General features: G+C 34.6%; 3 protein-coding genes across 3 annotated transcripts; 2 read left to right on the top strand and 1 right to left on the bottom strand.

Moving 5' to 3' along the window:
• Positions 1–6,616, top strand: LOC147397525 (WAT1-related protein At5g64700-like). Its single transcript, XM_086451128.1, has 6 exons — positions 1–240; positions 345–407; positions 1,057–1,390; positions 2,994–3,158; positions 5,834–5,985; positions 6,301–6,616. The coding sequence occupies exons 1-6, from the start codon at positions 41–43 to the stop codon at positions 6,446–6,448; spliced, it is 1,062 nt and encodes a 353-aa protein (XP_086307254.1). The 5' UTR covers positions 1–40; the 3' UTR covers positions 6,449–6,616.
• A 2,537-nt stretch (positions 6,617–9,153) lies between these two features.
• LOC147397526 (Tautomerase/MIF superfamily protein) lies at positions 9,154–11,642 on the top strand. The gene is made up of 3 exons (XM_086449261.1): positions 9,154–9,461; positions 11,087–11,287; positions 11,421–11,642. The coding sequence occupies exons 1-3, from the start codon at positions 9,351–9,353 to the stop codon at positions 11,454–11,456; spliced, it is 348 nt and encodes a 115-aa protein (XP_086305387.1). The 5' UTR covers positions 9,154–9,350; the 3' UTR covers positions 11,457–11,642.
• Positions 11,643–12,562: 920 nt separating this feature from the next.
• Positions 12,563–15,195, bottom strand: LOC147397527 (F-box/kelch-repeat protein At1g51550-like). Its single transcript, XM_086449260.1, has 2 exons — positions 14,618–15,195; positions 12,563–13,661 (listed from the first exon to the last, which is right to left on the bottom strand). Exons 1-2 carry the CDS (start codon positions 15,039–15,041, stop codon positions 12,706–12,708), a joined length of 1,380 nt encoding a protein of 459 aa, XP_086305386.1. The 5' UTR covers positions 15,042–15,195; the 3' UTR covers positions 12,563–12,705.
• Between the last annotated feature and the right edge of the window lie 1,030 nt (positions 15,196–16,225).

A 16,225-nucleotide genomic window follows, 5' to 3' on the forward strand; every position in this document is an offset into this window, starting at 1 on the left:
AGAAGAGCAAGAGAGAGAGAGAGAGAGAGAGAGAGAGAGGATGGTGAGAGGATGGTGGAGAAGGATAGTGGAGGAGTTCACACCTCATGTGTTGATGACAATGTGTACTCTAGGGTTAGCATGTTTCATTGTTCTTCTCCAATCTCTAATATCAGGTGGTTCAAGTGGGCCTGTCTTTGTGTTCTATGAGCACCTCATCGCCACCTTAGTTCTTTATGTTCTTGCTTTTCTCTTTGAAAGGTAGATTACTTCACTCTGTCACACATATTGTTACTCTCTCTCTGTCTCTCTCATTCACATTATTTATTAATTAATTTTGCTCTATCTCTTAATGGTGTTTGAAGGAAAAAAAGGCCACCATTCACCTTCAACTTTTTCTGCTGGGCTTTCTTGTTGGGCTTCCTAATGTACTCTCCTCTCTATCTCCAGTAATTAAATATAAAGTGGTGAACTCATAATGCAAATCAGAATTTTCATTATTATTATTTTTTTTTATATTTTATTTTATCAATTTTCATACTTGGTTAATTTTTTTTAAATATTCAAAAATACATTAATTATAATTACAAATCAAAAGTTATGATGTAATCATAAAAAAAGATATTCGAATCTCAATTTCATTATTCAATTTTCTTCTTATAAATTATAAAAAAGAAAAAAAAAAGAAATAATACATTTAGATGTTCAAAATTAAGAGAATATCATTCTTCATTCGTCATTCATGATCAAAGATCGTCAGAGAGGATCCCAATCTCCATTCGAAAATCTAACTATGTGAAGAAGATGAGAAAATGATAGTTTAGTTATCTCAAACTAAGTAATTTTCCCAATTATCAATACATGTTTCGGAGGGATTGATCTTTTCTCGCCGTACATGATACGTCGTTAGGACGGAGATGAGATAAAAGAATCGTTCAAAACTGACTTCAGTACTCAACACTGCACTGACAATGAGTATGTTAGATGCCTAGATATGTTCTGGTACTGACCCCGGTGCATATTAGCATCTAATTTACATTGGTTTGAATTATGTGTGCTTGTTTGTGAACTGTGAAGGATAACGTTGGGTCAGTTAATGTTAACTTCAAGTCTCCGATACATATCAGCAACGTTCCAAACCACAGCTATGAATGCATCGACGGCCGTGGTTTTCGTACTCGCTGTGATTTTCAGGCAAGAGACGTTCCAGTTTTGCACTCAAAGTGGTCAAGCCAAACTATGGGGAATTGTACTGTCGGTCATCGGCCCCACCATAATGGTGCTTTGGACGGGACCGAAGCTCCGTGGACCTTCACCTTTAAGTGGTTTTCCAGCAATCGGAAGTCAGGCCATTGGGGTCCTCATGTGTGTGTGCTCCATTGTGGCCATGGCTTCATGGAATTTATTAGTGGTACGTGATCTCTTAAACTGATTTCCGTGTTTGCCACACCATTCTTTCTATTTTGAAGCATCAATTAAATGATCACCTAAACTTAGGAGTGGATGACAATTTTCTTCTTTGGGGGCCGATTCTCTATAATCATTCTTTGACACGTAGAATCAGCCTGATTAAAGATCTACAATATTTTCCTATATTAACGAGAGGAAAGTTGTACCTTCTAAAATATATTTTGGAAAGTTTTCAAAATACAGAAAATATTATATATGTTGATAAAGTTATCACATATTATTTGAGGGGGCGGTTCAGCAGCCCTAAAGTTTGTCAAACATCTTGTCAAACATTTTTCAAAACTTGGGCTAAAAACTTTGGAATGAGCTGATTTTTTGTGAGGATAATCTCTATGATGAGGAAATCATTATCCTCACAAAAAATCAGCCTATTCCAAAACTTCTAACCCCATCAAAAGTGATTTATAAAAATTGGACGATCCACGATTCTTCAACTTATAAACTAGGGTTAGAGGTTTCAAAATGAACTGATTTTTGGTGAGGATGATCTCCTCACCGTAGAGATCCTCACAAAAAATCAGCATATTCCAAAACTTCTAACCCTATCAAAAGTGATTTACAAAAAATGTTTGGCAAACTTTAGGGCTGCCGAGCCGCTCCTTTATTTTTGAATCATTTTTAAACTACATTTTCAAAATAAACAAAAACACCTTATAATTATTTGAATAAAATTTCCTATATCTTAATACCGACAATTTGGTGGGTAAGGGTAGTACTGCAAAATTCTTAGAATTAGAGGTCAAATTGTGCTTTATAATATAAGTGTTTTTTTTTTTAAAGGGATTTTGAAGATGCAAAATATCTCTACCGCATTAAAGTGGCTCGATGTGTTTGGTTGCCTATCAGTATCGAAGCTGATCATGTGTCGGTGGTTGTGATGCACAAAACAACCAGCAATTATAGGGGGTTCTTCTAAGTTCCTCTAGTGTTGGACGCTTCTATGTGGAATCACTGTTACAAAAATCATGTTGGAGGCATATTGACAAAAATCTGGGATTTTTTTTTTTTCTTTAATTTTAAAAATCATGATTAATCACAATTTCTTTAAAAAGCCACAAAGTATTTGAAAAATATCTTTGATTTTTTTTTAAAAATCATGATTAATCGTTATTTAATCAATCATAGAATATTTTTTTTTTTTACTTTTACTATTTTTAAGTGTTATTTTATCATTTAACATATGAAATACACATTTGTTTATATTTTTATACTTAAAAAAAATATTTTTACTTGTTAATTTAACCCATTTAACTCATTGGCGAGTACCTTACAAGTATGTAGATTTTTTCCCTTGGGATACACAAATGCGTACATCCCCATAAAACATGTGCAGTTGTGTATCCAGAGAGAAAAAAATTTAACTTGCCATGTGGGTGAGTTTTTAAGTTACCTAATCAAGTTGAATTACAAAATCAGCCTTTTTTTTTACTTTATCAATCTTTCTCGGAAGTGTTGGAGGTTGGTAGAGTACATTTATTTAGGGTATTTTGGTCAATAATTTATATAAGGAGTTGAAATGATTGAAGATATAAAATGATCTGCAGGAACGCGTAGCAACTAAGTATGCCGCAGACATATCTTTAACGGCTATAATAAGTTTGTGTGGGACAGTCCAAACAGGTATCATAGCAGTTGTGGCAAATCCACATGCATCGTCGTGGAAGATAAGCTTTAATCACAGTTTTCAGGTTCCTACCCTTCTGTATGGGGTAACTTTCGATTCTCAAACCTTTAACCTTCAACTTTATACTTATGATTTGTCATAGATCAGATCTGAAACCTGATCCATTTTGATCGAATAATTCTTGATTTGGAGCAAGGATTTGGATTATAATAATGATCAGATCTGATAACTCATAATCCAATAATATCATATTATATATTTAAACAAAATATATTATGCTTTACTAGAAGGTGGCATGTGCAAAAACACATGTATATTAAGTTTGTTTTTGTTTTTTTTTTTTTTTTTTAATAATTTAAAATATTAATTAAAAGATAAGTTTGAAGAATACATAGTAAAAAAGAAATTGAAAAATAAGTTGTGATTTTCTCACTCCCTCCTTCCGACATACTCCCACCTTTACTCTCATGATGGGACAAATGATAGAATTGTAGATTTTCTTTCATGGGGATGCACAAATGCACATTCCCATAAATATGTACAATTGTGTATCTCAAGGAAGAAAATCTAATATTTTATTGTGTCAAAAGAGTTGTGTTAGAGACGAGGGTCAGAAAATCATTATTCAAAAATGATATATATTTTTTAATATTAAAAAGCTACCAATTGAGATTTTGGAATGCATAAGTACAATTTCTTGGGTTTTATCAAAATGATCAGATTACATTAAGTTTTAATGTTAATATGATGGTATTTTTAAAATCTAAAAATCACTTGTACCCTCATTATAATAGTAAAGATATGTATCTTTGTCAAATTGAATTAATATTAAATTAGGATATTCCTCACCCTTATTTTAGGATGGGACTAATGATATTTACAGTCGCAATCCCAAAAAATTTCTTTCCTTTATAGGGAAAAGAATTTTTTTTTTTATTTTTTTAAGAAGGACTAGTCCCTATACTCACCCTTTTTTATGAGTCGTCATTTCTTAACACCCCCTCAGACAAACTCCCCTCTAAACTCTCATGACATGGCCATGGGTAGAACCCAAAGATTTCCTCGGGATACACAACAACACATCCCGATAAATATGCATAGTTGTCTATCCTGAGAAAAAAAAATCTATGGTTCTATGCCCAACCACCGATTGATTTCTAACGTTGCATTGAAAAGAAGCAAAAATGCTGAATTGACTTTGACACTGCACTGAATCATAAATGTTTTTAAATGCATCTCGAGGAAAAAATCTATGGTTATGTGCACATTAATTTCCGCGTCAGTGCAGTGCTAAGCACAGTGCTATAGGAAATCAGTTTAGAACGGCTCTAAAAGGAAAGTAGTCGTGGTAGACTGGTAGAGAAGAAAAATTACTTAACCTTGCAGGAAGTACATCTTTTTAAATGCACCCTGAGTTTTGGGGCTCCATTAGTTAAAATCGTTCTTTTCTAATGTCCCCTCTCACCCGTTAAATGGTGAATTCAAGTCGTCCAGATTAACACATCAAATTAGTGATCTTGATGATTTGGTTGGTTGGTTGTTTCCTAATGGCTACCGAAGTGTGGCCATAGATCAACACACATCTCTTTTATCCAATTTTTACAAAAAATTCAGATATACTTCCTCTTGATTTTTCTTTTTATGCTTATCTTGATTTATAAGAATTCACAAAGATTAAATCCTTTTCAATTTGCTATACAACCCCCAACATATCTCACTATTTTATCCAACGAACTCCCTTTCCTTTATTTTTCTTCGGCAAGATCAGATTGGAAACTTTAGACCTAATCCTTAATCGTACCACGTGATTTTTTGTGATTCTTGTTTCGTATTCTAAAGATAGCGTTAAAGTGTAAATGCAAAAACTTGTATTACCTTGAGATCTGTGACGATGTCTCGTAATCTTCGCTCCTTATGTCTTTGGATGTGTCTGTAACAATACTTTTCTAATACTCAAGTCAGAATCTTAGTACAAAAAATAGTGTAGTTTAAAGAGAAAAAATTTCGTACATTTTAGTATTTCTATCCATGTATTTATAGAGATGATACCCTAGGATCCCTTTAAATCTTGTTCTCGATTTGACCTTTATCCAATTTAAGAGGAGATCTTAATTGGTGATTTGGGAATGTATGTACTCAATATTCTATTCTCATACATTCCTTCTTCTTTGAAACTTTTCATCACCAAAATTTTAACCACTTTTAATCTAATTTCTGATTTTTAGGGGTTTAGGCTAATTAAACGGTTATACCATGTATCATGGATCCAATATTTCTCCGACCAACCAAGACCTGAACCAATGGTTAGTTTTTTTGTTGAGCCACAGAGTTTACCCTCAAATGAATTGGCTTAGATCTATATACATCATTCGAATCCTTAGGTATCACGTGTTGCCCCTTGGTATCTAACGAAAAATATCCTCCACAATTATATATTTATTATAAATTGGATTGAGGGGGTGGAGTCAAGGGGGGCGAGAGGGGTGGTTGCCCCCTCTCAACTTTTTTGATAATCTTGACACACCTTTTTAATTTGGTAATTATTTGAGATATCCCTATATTTTCAAATTGTTAGCACTCTCTTTGATTATGTTGCCCTAAGGGCACACGTTAACGTGCAATAAATACACTTTGAAAATTGGATTTTGTTTCGAAAATGACCTTGAATTTTTTTGTTTTTAACGATAATACCCTCAAATTCCAATTTCAAAAAGATTGGTCTTTGAACTAGAAATTAATAAAGCTAGTGTGTGTGCGTAGGGAATTATTGTGACAGGTATCTCAAACTATGTGACAACATGGTGCATTCGCAAAAGAGGGCCAGTTTTCGTTTCGGCATTTTCTCCTCTTATCATCTTCTTCACTTTCATTTTGGAGACACTGGTTTTGAGGAAGTCTGTTCATCTTGGAAGGTCAGTCATGGTAGCAACTATTATGTTCTAAGTCACAAAAATAGCTTACTTTAAAAATAAAAAATAAAAATGTCTCCTCAATACACAATTAAATCTCAACTTATTTGTAAAGTTTTGAAAATTATATTCTTATATTATATTTCATATGAAATTTTGTACATTAGTGTTTATTTAATATGAACAGTTTATTTTTATAATTATAAATTTTGTAATTTTATTTAATATGCTAATGTTATTTAGATTGTAGTGGTTGTTTGGTAACTTGGATTATCTCATCTCTATTTGTTTGTTCTGATTCAAGTTTGCGGTTTACAGTATTATTGGGGCATTGCTTGTGGTTGGGGGCCTCTATCTCCTTTTGTGGGCCAAAGCTAATGATAATGAGAAAAAGAAGATGTGGTTGGAAGACATAAATTCTCCATTAATATGTCCTTCAAAGCAATTAAGTAATAGTTTAGCTTAGAGCTAGTTATCAAACTTTTTATTATTCAACTCCTCCTACTCTCTCAAAGATTGTATGTATATTTTACTGGTTATTAAAATATTAATATGAAGCATTGTAATAAGATATACTTCAATTTAAAAAGGACTCATGTATGATTGTATTTCTCTAATTTTGATTAAATCTACTTTCCCATCTGATGCATATGGTTTTATTATGATATATATATATTTTAACATTGTGTATATTTTGGTTAGCTGGCAAGCGAAGATGAGTTTTCAGAGCTCTTAAAATTGTCCTCTACATCATTGTGTCACAGGAACATATTTGAGTCAGGCTAATATGCCTAATTTAGAGCATCTCCAACAATACTAGCTTAAGAGCCTCTTTTATAATAATAATAAAAAAAGAAGAAGTAAGAAAAGCTATCTAGGCTAGAGTAAATTTTGAATCTAACTCCAATAAACTCAACACTCCTTTCTCTATTCTTAATATTTAAATCTGCAATACACATCGGTGACGTTCCTGAGCACCCCTATGAACATGGTGATGGTTGTGGTTCTCACCCTGGCAGTGGTTTTCAAGCAAGAGATTTTCCAGTTTTCCACTCTAAGTGGTCAAGCCAAGCTATGAGGAATTGTGTTGTCGGTCATCGGTCCCATCATAATGGTGCTTTGGACTGGACTAGAGCTTCGTGGACCTTCTCCTTTAAGTGGTTTTCCGGCAATTGGAAATCAAATCTTCGGGGTCCTCGTGGTTGTGTGTTCCATTGTGGCCATGTCTTCTTGGACTCTATTATTGGTACGTGCACGAGCTCTCATTTCACTCTTAAGTTGATTCTCATGTTTGTCACACCATTTTTTATTATTATAACACATCAATTAAATGAAATTTTTTTTGGGAGTGGACAATACGTTTAGGTAATAACATCACTTAATATTTATTATATGAATGCAACTTTTCTTATTATATAATGATTGATAGTAAAAAATAAGGATGTTTTTAAAGATATTATAGATATTTTACAATAAAATTATTTCATAAAAAATATGTGTAAATTTATGAAAAGGTATACTACCAACTAATTTTTGACGTTTTTGGAATTTTCAAAATATTACTAATTTTGACACAACTATCACATAATGTTGATAAAATATTATCAAATTGTTAACATTACATGATGACTTTTGTCAACATTATCAACATTTTGGAAATATCGAAAACTTTTGTAACTATTTGGAAATTTACCTTTTATTAAAATCTTTCTAATGCAATTTTTTATTAAAATGCTTGATAGTTAATAAGCGGAAAGTCTCGTGAAACTTTCCAAGTACTTAATTGTCGAACAAAAATGTAAAAAAAAAAAAAAAGTTTAGTGTCAATGGGATCCTCTTGACAATTTATAAAACTAAATTCTAATCTTATGTCAAAATGATCCCTTTGACACTGTACAAATATAAATTCTAATCTCATGTCAAAAGTTTTTTTATTTTTATTTTTAAATACTCAATGTCAATAGGAACCTTTTAACATGAGATTAGAATTTATTTTTTTACAAAGTCAAAGGGATCCCATTGACAAGGAACATTTAAAAAAAAATAAAATACTTAATGTCAACAAAATCCTTTTGACATGAGATCAAAATTTATTTTTGTACAATGTCAAAATAATCTCATTAACATTGATAAAACCCGTAATTATTTTCACAAGTTTTTTTGCCGTAAAGGTTTGTGGTAAGTTTAAGTGTTTTTTACAGAGAAAAATCAGACAATACGATAGGGTCCACTTTTCATTATAGTAACGAAGCACATGCAAAATCTCAAAGCACGGAATGATTTGCGTATCCGACATTTTACGAGGTTTCACGGAGCTAACAAGCATTGTCTTATAATATAAAAAAAACCATGGTGGTGTTAACATATATTGAGGGTATTTTGGTCAATCAATTTATAATACTTCCCCTTTCTCACCGCCTTCCTTTCTTAATCCTAACATCTCAATTGACCTAAAGCAGTAGCAAGGAATAGTTTCCTTACCTTAGGAAAAAACAAAACCTAAAGTCTACGCTTCTGGATGCTAGATCCGTTCGACAGTCATTAATAGGGTCAGTAGTATAATAGTTCCTGTAGTGGGTGGAATAGTTTGCGTTGGGCACCTAGAAGCTTCCCAGCTTGCTATAGTCTTGGTGCAACAGAACAACACACGTAAGTAACCAGGCCAACACTATTTTGACAAAGATAACAATCCTGATACGAGGTTGGGTACGTGATTGACGTGGCAAGGACACATAACCATAGATCGTTTCATCGAGATACACAAGAAAAAGATGTGCAATTCATGCCCTTGCCACATCAGTCGTGTGCATTCATCATTATTCCTTTAAGAAAGAAGGAAAGAAAGAAACTATTTTTCCCATTGAATTTCAAATTTAGGATTGGGAGCACATGGAAGTTCGATAGCCTTCCATCTTAAAAACCTTGGATCAAACTCAAAATTTTTTTTTTTTTTTAATCTAAGTTTTTCAATGAAACTTAGAGAGTTGTGATGTTGGATTTGCTAATATGATAATCCATTTGAGCAAAACGACCCTTATTAAGACTTAAAATCTTACTACATTAGAAAGGAACGTGTTTCACCAATAAGTGTATGTAGACCATTCTTATCGTCTAATAGCACTTCCCCATTTAAAAAAAAAAAACCATAAATCAGTGTATGTAGGCCATTCTTATTGTCTAATAGAGTAGTTTGGCGCCATATGTATGGAACCATTAAGTAACTGGTGAAGGACAAGCGCCACAGGGTACATACATGATATCTATTTGTTTATCTTCATAGACTAAAAGGTTCTTCTTGTTTTCTTTATCCTTCACCAACGTTGTAAGATAATATTAATTAGGGAGAGAATTGCTACAATAAGCTTAGGATGCCCACTTTAAATTTGTACACCAATGTTCCAGTGGATGCTGTTGTGGCCTCAGACATCCTCAAAGATGCAACTAAAGCTGTTGCAAAGATCATTGGCAAGCCTGAATCTGTAAGTCAGAAAGAAAAAAGAAAAAAAAAACACCCCATTAATCCCCCCCTTTTTATGTCGTTGTTGTTGTTGTGAGCATCAAGTGTTTGATCATTTTATTCTATATAAGGTGGGTTTATTCTATTTTTTTACCCTTATTATCTACTGTTGTTGTACTTGAGCATTAGATGTTTGAAAATTCTACTATATGAAAGGTGGGTTTATGTTTTATTTTTTATTTCCATCTGTTTTGGTTCCTTTTCTGGTTAAAAAAGGTGTAAATTAACCCAAAAAAAAAAAAATGGGTCTATCACTGTAAATGATGAATCAATTTCGGTTAGTGTCTTGGTTTGCAACGTCGGTTACCCAAAAAAAAAAAAAAGATACAGAATTGGACTTCAAGAGTCAAGGCAGTATTAAAAGGGACCTTTCCCGATGCGGAGTTGGCGCACATGGGGTTGGGGGCAGCGCCCCCAAGGCGAACTTTTGGGTTTATATGTATTGTATTTTCAAGTAGGGTTTTCTTAATGTTTTTTTCGTCAGTGAGGTTCCTTGCAGCTGTGGACAGAGAGTCTGTAATCTTTTTCGTTGATAGTGGATTTTTTTTTCTCCCTCTCCTCTGTGGACGTAGGCATTTGCCCAACCACGTAAATCTTGTGTGTTCGTTTTTGTCTTTTTATCTTTACTCTTGTTACGCTTCTGCACAACAATCACAATACATATACATAAATATTGTACACTACCATATAATGAACTCAAATAAATTATTATATTTGATACTCGGATACTTCAAAATGGATAATGTCATACTTGGCATATTTGAGTAGCGTAGATTAAGATAAGTTAAGAGTGATTCCCACCTAATGGAAATGATATGAGATGTAATGTAAGGTAAATACTAAATACTATACGTTTTGATATTTAATACGATGTTGATGATTCAGAGTACGATTGATTCCTGATCACAAAGCAGAGGTTTTTGTACTTTAATGGATGTGAATTTGTTTGGGTCTGTCTTACTTCATAATGTGGTGGCTATTCCTAAATGAAGATGGGTAAATCTTCCATTTTTCTCTGATTTAGTCTCTCATGGTTTCACTCATGCGATGCGGGTTCTCTACATTTCTTTAGTTATCAGTAGTCATGATGTTGGGTCTTATTTTATTTTTTTGGATATGGATCTTGAATTCTATTTTGTATATCTCTATGCCTCCATTGGGAATTTAAGAGGGAGAATTCTTCATCTCTTGACACATTTTGATAAGTGAATCGTATTCCTTGAATAAGATCTCTTTTTTTTCCCCCATAAATAAGGAAATGAAATGAAATTTTACTTCCCCAAGTCACAATAGTACCAATTGGAACTCTTTATGAGGCAGTTCTACAGACTTACTTTGTATTTATTTTTGCTGTTTTCACGATTACATTGATCCCGTAGATCCCTTGTTCTTGCAACAACTTAATGTGCTGCATATCTCAGTATGTGATGATTCTCTTGTTGAAGATGGACAATAGATCGTTTTAGTTCTGACTCACACTTTTTCCCTATTTGTGTCATAATGATCTAATGTAGTAGGATAGTGCATTTCTATCAACATCTTGATTTATAGCTAATTAATGTACTTGGGTGACGATGAATGGTTTAGTATGTGATGATTTTGCTGAATGGAGGAGTACCTATTGCATTTGCTGGAACTGAAGAGCCAGCTGCGTATGGTGAATTGATATCCATTGGAGGACTTGGTCCGAGTGTTAATGGAAAACTCAGCTCAACCATTGCAGAAATTCTTGAAACCAAGCTTTCCTTGGATAGCTCCCGATTCTACATCAAGTTCTACGATGTTGAGGTGAGCCTATGAGTTGTCTTTTATTTTTTTCCCCTTCTTTTGTTTCTAACTAGTGAAGGTTTGATGGTTTTCCTCGGGTTAACAATTTTCTGCCCAACTATTTATTATTCTCAATTTCCTGTTTTTGGTGAAGCGTTCATTCTTCGGGTTCAATGGTTCAACGTTTTGAAATTGCACATAGTTCGATCTTTCGGAGATGCCAGAGCAATGTGCCCAAGCCAGTTACAAATAGTTTTTGTTTAAATTGTAATCTCATCCAGACAGTAACAATTTCCATGGAGTTGACTGGAATTCACAAATTGGCCAATTTTTTTTTTACTTGCATAATAACATGGAGTTGGGCCGTTCATCTTTATTTTATGAGTCGTGCTGGAGTGATCTCAAGATTGTGCCTCATATCGCACATCCTGATGTGAATGTGTGCAGGAACCATAGATGGTTTTGACTTGTATCTCGATGAAAGGCATCTATGGTTCCTACACTTTCATGTCAGGATGTGCGATATGAGGTACAATCTTGAGGTTTCTTTAGCATTATTCTTATTTTATTAAAATCTTGAACAAAAAAAATCTGATTATTACCAAACAATATATGAATATTACAAGTGACGTACAATAATTTAATCCAATGTATCCCAAAGAGCCGACATGTCAAAATTGTTAGGTTAACTTCAATGCATCCACTTTTCCCCTCATTAAATCCATTGATCCCCAGTAGCATACTACACCATAATGCATTGAAATTCTTGGCTCTTAAACAAATGCACATGGGATGATGTAGGAATGATTCCAATAAATGGTTTGGATATATTCAATGAAAAGATTATAATCTCAGTTAAAAAACATTCAAGTTGAAGGTCATAAAAGAACGAGAGGAAGACCCAAAAGAAGGTGGATGGAGTTATAGAAAACAGATTTTAATTCACTCTTAATGACAGAAGACTTGACTCAAATAAGAGTGGAATGGAAGTACAAGATTTATTTAGCCGGCACAAATCTTGCAGGTTTATTTATATTTAGCATGGTAGAGGAAATTACATGTGAATGAATCGATTGATCTATAGATGGAAATTAAAGATTCTAGAGTGATCAATAAATAAAATACCACAGAAGCAGAAGTGGGTCTAGTCTAAGGAAGACAACTGAACCTCGTGGAGCTTATAGAAGAGTTGGTTTCACTGCAGTAATCATATGTTGAATTTCTGGCATGTTAACAAATTTTCATTTATTTACAATATTTTCTATTTCCAACAACCACAATTGATCAAAGGGAGAGTTATTGAGTTCAAGACACCTTTTATTTCGAGAAAAAAAAATATTATAAATCATATCTTTCTAAAGAACTTATATGATGATAAGAGTTGGACCCACATCGGCTGCTCTTATGGCACAATTTAAGATATGTACCATTTACAAGACTCACAATCCAAACTCCACAAGAAATAGCTCCCCATCAAACCTCAAACCAGATGATTCTGCAGACTTGACCAACCCATCCACCATTCCACCAAATATGTATAAATAACGACCAGAATGATCCACACAAGCCTGATGGAATGATCTGCAATCAGGCTGATGGCCTTCAGGTTTAAGCCTCTTCCATGTCTTTAATCTATTTGTATCCAATTTGTGGGAATGCATCTTCACAGTTGGTATAGCATTGACATCCAACACCCAAAAGTCATCTTTTCTGTGCCTTTCTGAATCTTCCCCTCCATAGACTAGTACCCGGCCTCCTAAGATGAGTGTAGCAGAGTGACCCACGCGTGGATGTGGAACACCCTCGGGTATGTTAAATTTGTAAGTTAGCTGCACCCATTCAGGATACTCTTCCCCAATGTCAAGGAACCAGACGTCATTGAGCACTTCATAACCTGTACTACGCCCTCCGAAAAGAACCATGCGTGTGCCACCGACGCACGTCAGTGTGTGCCCTGAACGAGCTGGAGGTGACAGGCGAGTAGCAACCTCATGCCATATGGCAGATCTCACACCATTTGAGAGATCCAATAGCCATGTGTCATTCAGTCTGAGGCCATATACTCCAATTCCTCCATGGATCACCATCTTCTTGTCATCAACACAACACCCAGCATGGGCACCACGAGGAGGAGGTGCAACAGGACCCACGTCAAGAAGATTCCACGAGAGTTTGATTCCAAGCATTTCATCGCGCACGACGTGCCCTAGCCATGTATCATTCTGACGAATCCCATGGTCGTTTATCCCACCAAAGAGGACGAGAGTCTCGCCAAAAACTGCACATGTTTGTCCAAATCTCCCGCTTGGGATGCCTGAGTTTATCTTCTCCCATCTCGGAACTCTCCTAAACTCATCACGAACATATGCCACCCATGTGTCATCCAGATGGCGTCCTACATGAGAAAATAAAAATCAGATCACGTAGATGCTCATACATTTTCAGCGGAAACAAGTCTGTAACAACATTCTAACATAATTAACATATGGTGATAGCCATTCACAGTCAAAAAGATACCTCAAAGAAAATCTAGAATTCTCTACATCAAATATAGTTCCAGACTCCACACATTTATCCATTTTTTTAAATGGAACTAGAATTCTAAGTCTATCTAATGAGATGCATAAACAGTATATTGTCATGGCCCTAGCCCTTTCTTGCATAGTACCCATAGAACACTCAAGCTATCGATGTAGCTTGAGTCAACTTCATCCCAAAGTGTCGTAGGAATTACCCCAACTCACTTAGGCACACGCCACACCCGATATAGCACACACACTCCTTGTCAATGCTGCAAGCCCTCTAAGTTTCACCCTAATACTTGTTGCATTGCAACTGTGTTTTACACTCAAGTTCTCTCCAATATAGTTCTAGTCAGCCTGATTTCAATGTGTCCCAAGGAGTTACCCAACTCACTCAGACACTTACACACTCAAGAGAACAAAAGCTTAGTGTTAAAAAGGCTTGAACAATGGCCACAAGTTCTTGATGCTCCTATAAAATAAAAATAAAAATAAAAGGAGAAATGAGGTGGCCATTATTACTACTAAAAAAAAAAAGCATCTCATGGGTCCACATGACTCTTAGAACAATAAAAAATACATCAGATCATACAGAATCAAAATCACTACTAAGATATCTAGCCAAATGAATTAAATCCAATATTATCTTAAGAACAAGTAAATAATAATAAATAAATAACACCCAAAACACAGATGGTTTCACAAGAAGTCGCCTCCCTTACAACAATATAGTTGGATGGGGACTCCATCCAAGATGATTATAAATAAAAATTAAATTAATGAGAGCTAAAAATAGCCAAAACAGAAGATGGGTATCTCAAGGACTGACCTCCCTCACGACCTCCACCAAATAAAACCAGACAATCTGACACAAAATTGAGAGAGTGTGAAGCTCTGGGACTTGGAAACAGTAAACCATCATTCCCACCAGACAATCTAAGGCAATTGATAGAACCCAGTTGAGAAACCTGTTGATAGAGTTTCTTCCATGAGAAGTGTTGATGTTTCATCACTTTTGGAGAAGAAGATAAGATGGCATCAAAGAAACTGTTTCCCCAATCTCTCTTGCAGATTAACTCCCAAAGTTTCTCTGAGGAGACCAGAGATTTGAATCTTCGGCAAGTCGTGGAAAAGGAGAGAACTGTGTCTATGGGGAGTAGAAGAAGGATTGAGAAGAGATGGTCATGGGCTATGTTTGATATGCAAGCTTTATTACTGTTTTTGTTGCGTTTTCCTTTGCAGTTTTCTGCCATGGAAGCTCTGTTTCTTCTTGTGAGGCTTTTACTGATTTTTTAAGTTTTTCTTTAATTTATGTGTAATTGAGTCTGGTTTTCCTTCCTTCACCAAATGCCAAATGAAGATGATGCTGATGGACAGGAGAGAGGGGGAGGGGTAGTTTGGTCATTTTATTCAGGATAAATGATGACAGAGGGGGGGGGGGAAATGATTTCATATTTCTGGAAGTACTGTATTTCAATAACCCCATTCCCAAAAAATTGACAACTAACACAGCTGCTTGTTATTGATCTGATTGGTGATGATTGCTAATATTAAGTGTCGTCGTTCTGCTAAAATGGATTGCCACCTCAGCAATCCAACACTAAAGTCCTCTCAGATCCAGAATTTTTTTCTGAAAAATAATGTTTTTTTTTATTTTTATAATTTGATAGAAGGTTTTGAAAATTGAGGACTACCGAAATTTTAGGTAACTCTCAACTTAAAATTGAAATTCAATAGTGAAAAATAAATTATTTTTTATGGAGGGTAGAATTTTGTCATTTACAACCGGAAGCATTGGATAAAGACATGATGCCACAAGTTGAGCCCAAGGAACTTTATTGAGGGTGAAATCCTTACTAACTTGGTAGGACTAGTGGACTCTTAATTAATCTGTTGCTACCATTCATTTGGAATCATAACCTGCCTCTGCCGACTCACTTACTCTGTTTGGTTACTATGGTTCAGTCGATGTGACTTACCACATGAAGTGGATCGTCTGTAGCACACGGTTCCTATAGCAACCTGTAGCACTTTTTTAAATGATTGGAAGAGCATTCCAATTAGTTATAAAATTAGATTTCACGCTTAAAATTTGGGAGAGTTCAGTAGTAATTTATTTTTAAAGATATAGATCTTCATAAAAAAATCAAATAAAATTATTTTTTGATTTTTTTTAAAATCAAATCTATGTCATGCACACAAGAGGTTGAGATGTTAATTTTTTTTTAAATACCTCTCTCATCCGTTTAAAGTGTGTTACAGGATTATTACAGGAATTATGCTACAAAGGATCCGCTTCCATTACCACAATGGCAATCTAACGCAACTGCCTTTTAGATTTCACGGACATACTCGTGAAAACTTAAAAAGAAAAATATATTTTTTTCGAACTTCATGTGAAGTGTTGAAGATGGACGATTAATGAACTCCCACCATT

The sequence above is a fragment of the Akebia trifoliata genome, chromosome 8, assembly GCF_017979445.1.
Source record: "Akebia trifoliata isolate Shusen 1 chromosome 8, ASM1797944v1, whole genome shotgun sequence".
NCBI lineage: Eukaryota > Viridiplantae > Streptophyta > Magnoliopsida > Ranunculales > Lardizabalaceae > Akebia > Akebia trifoliata.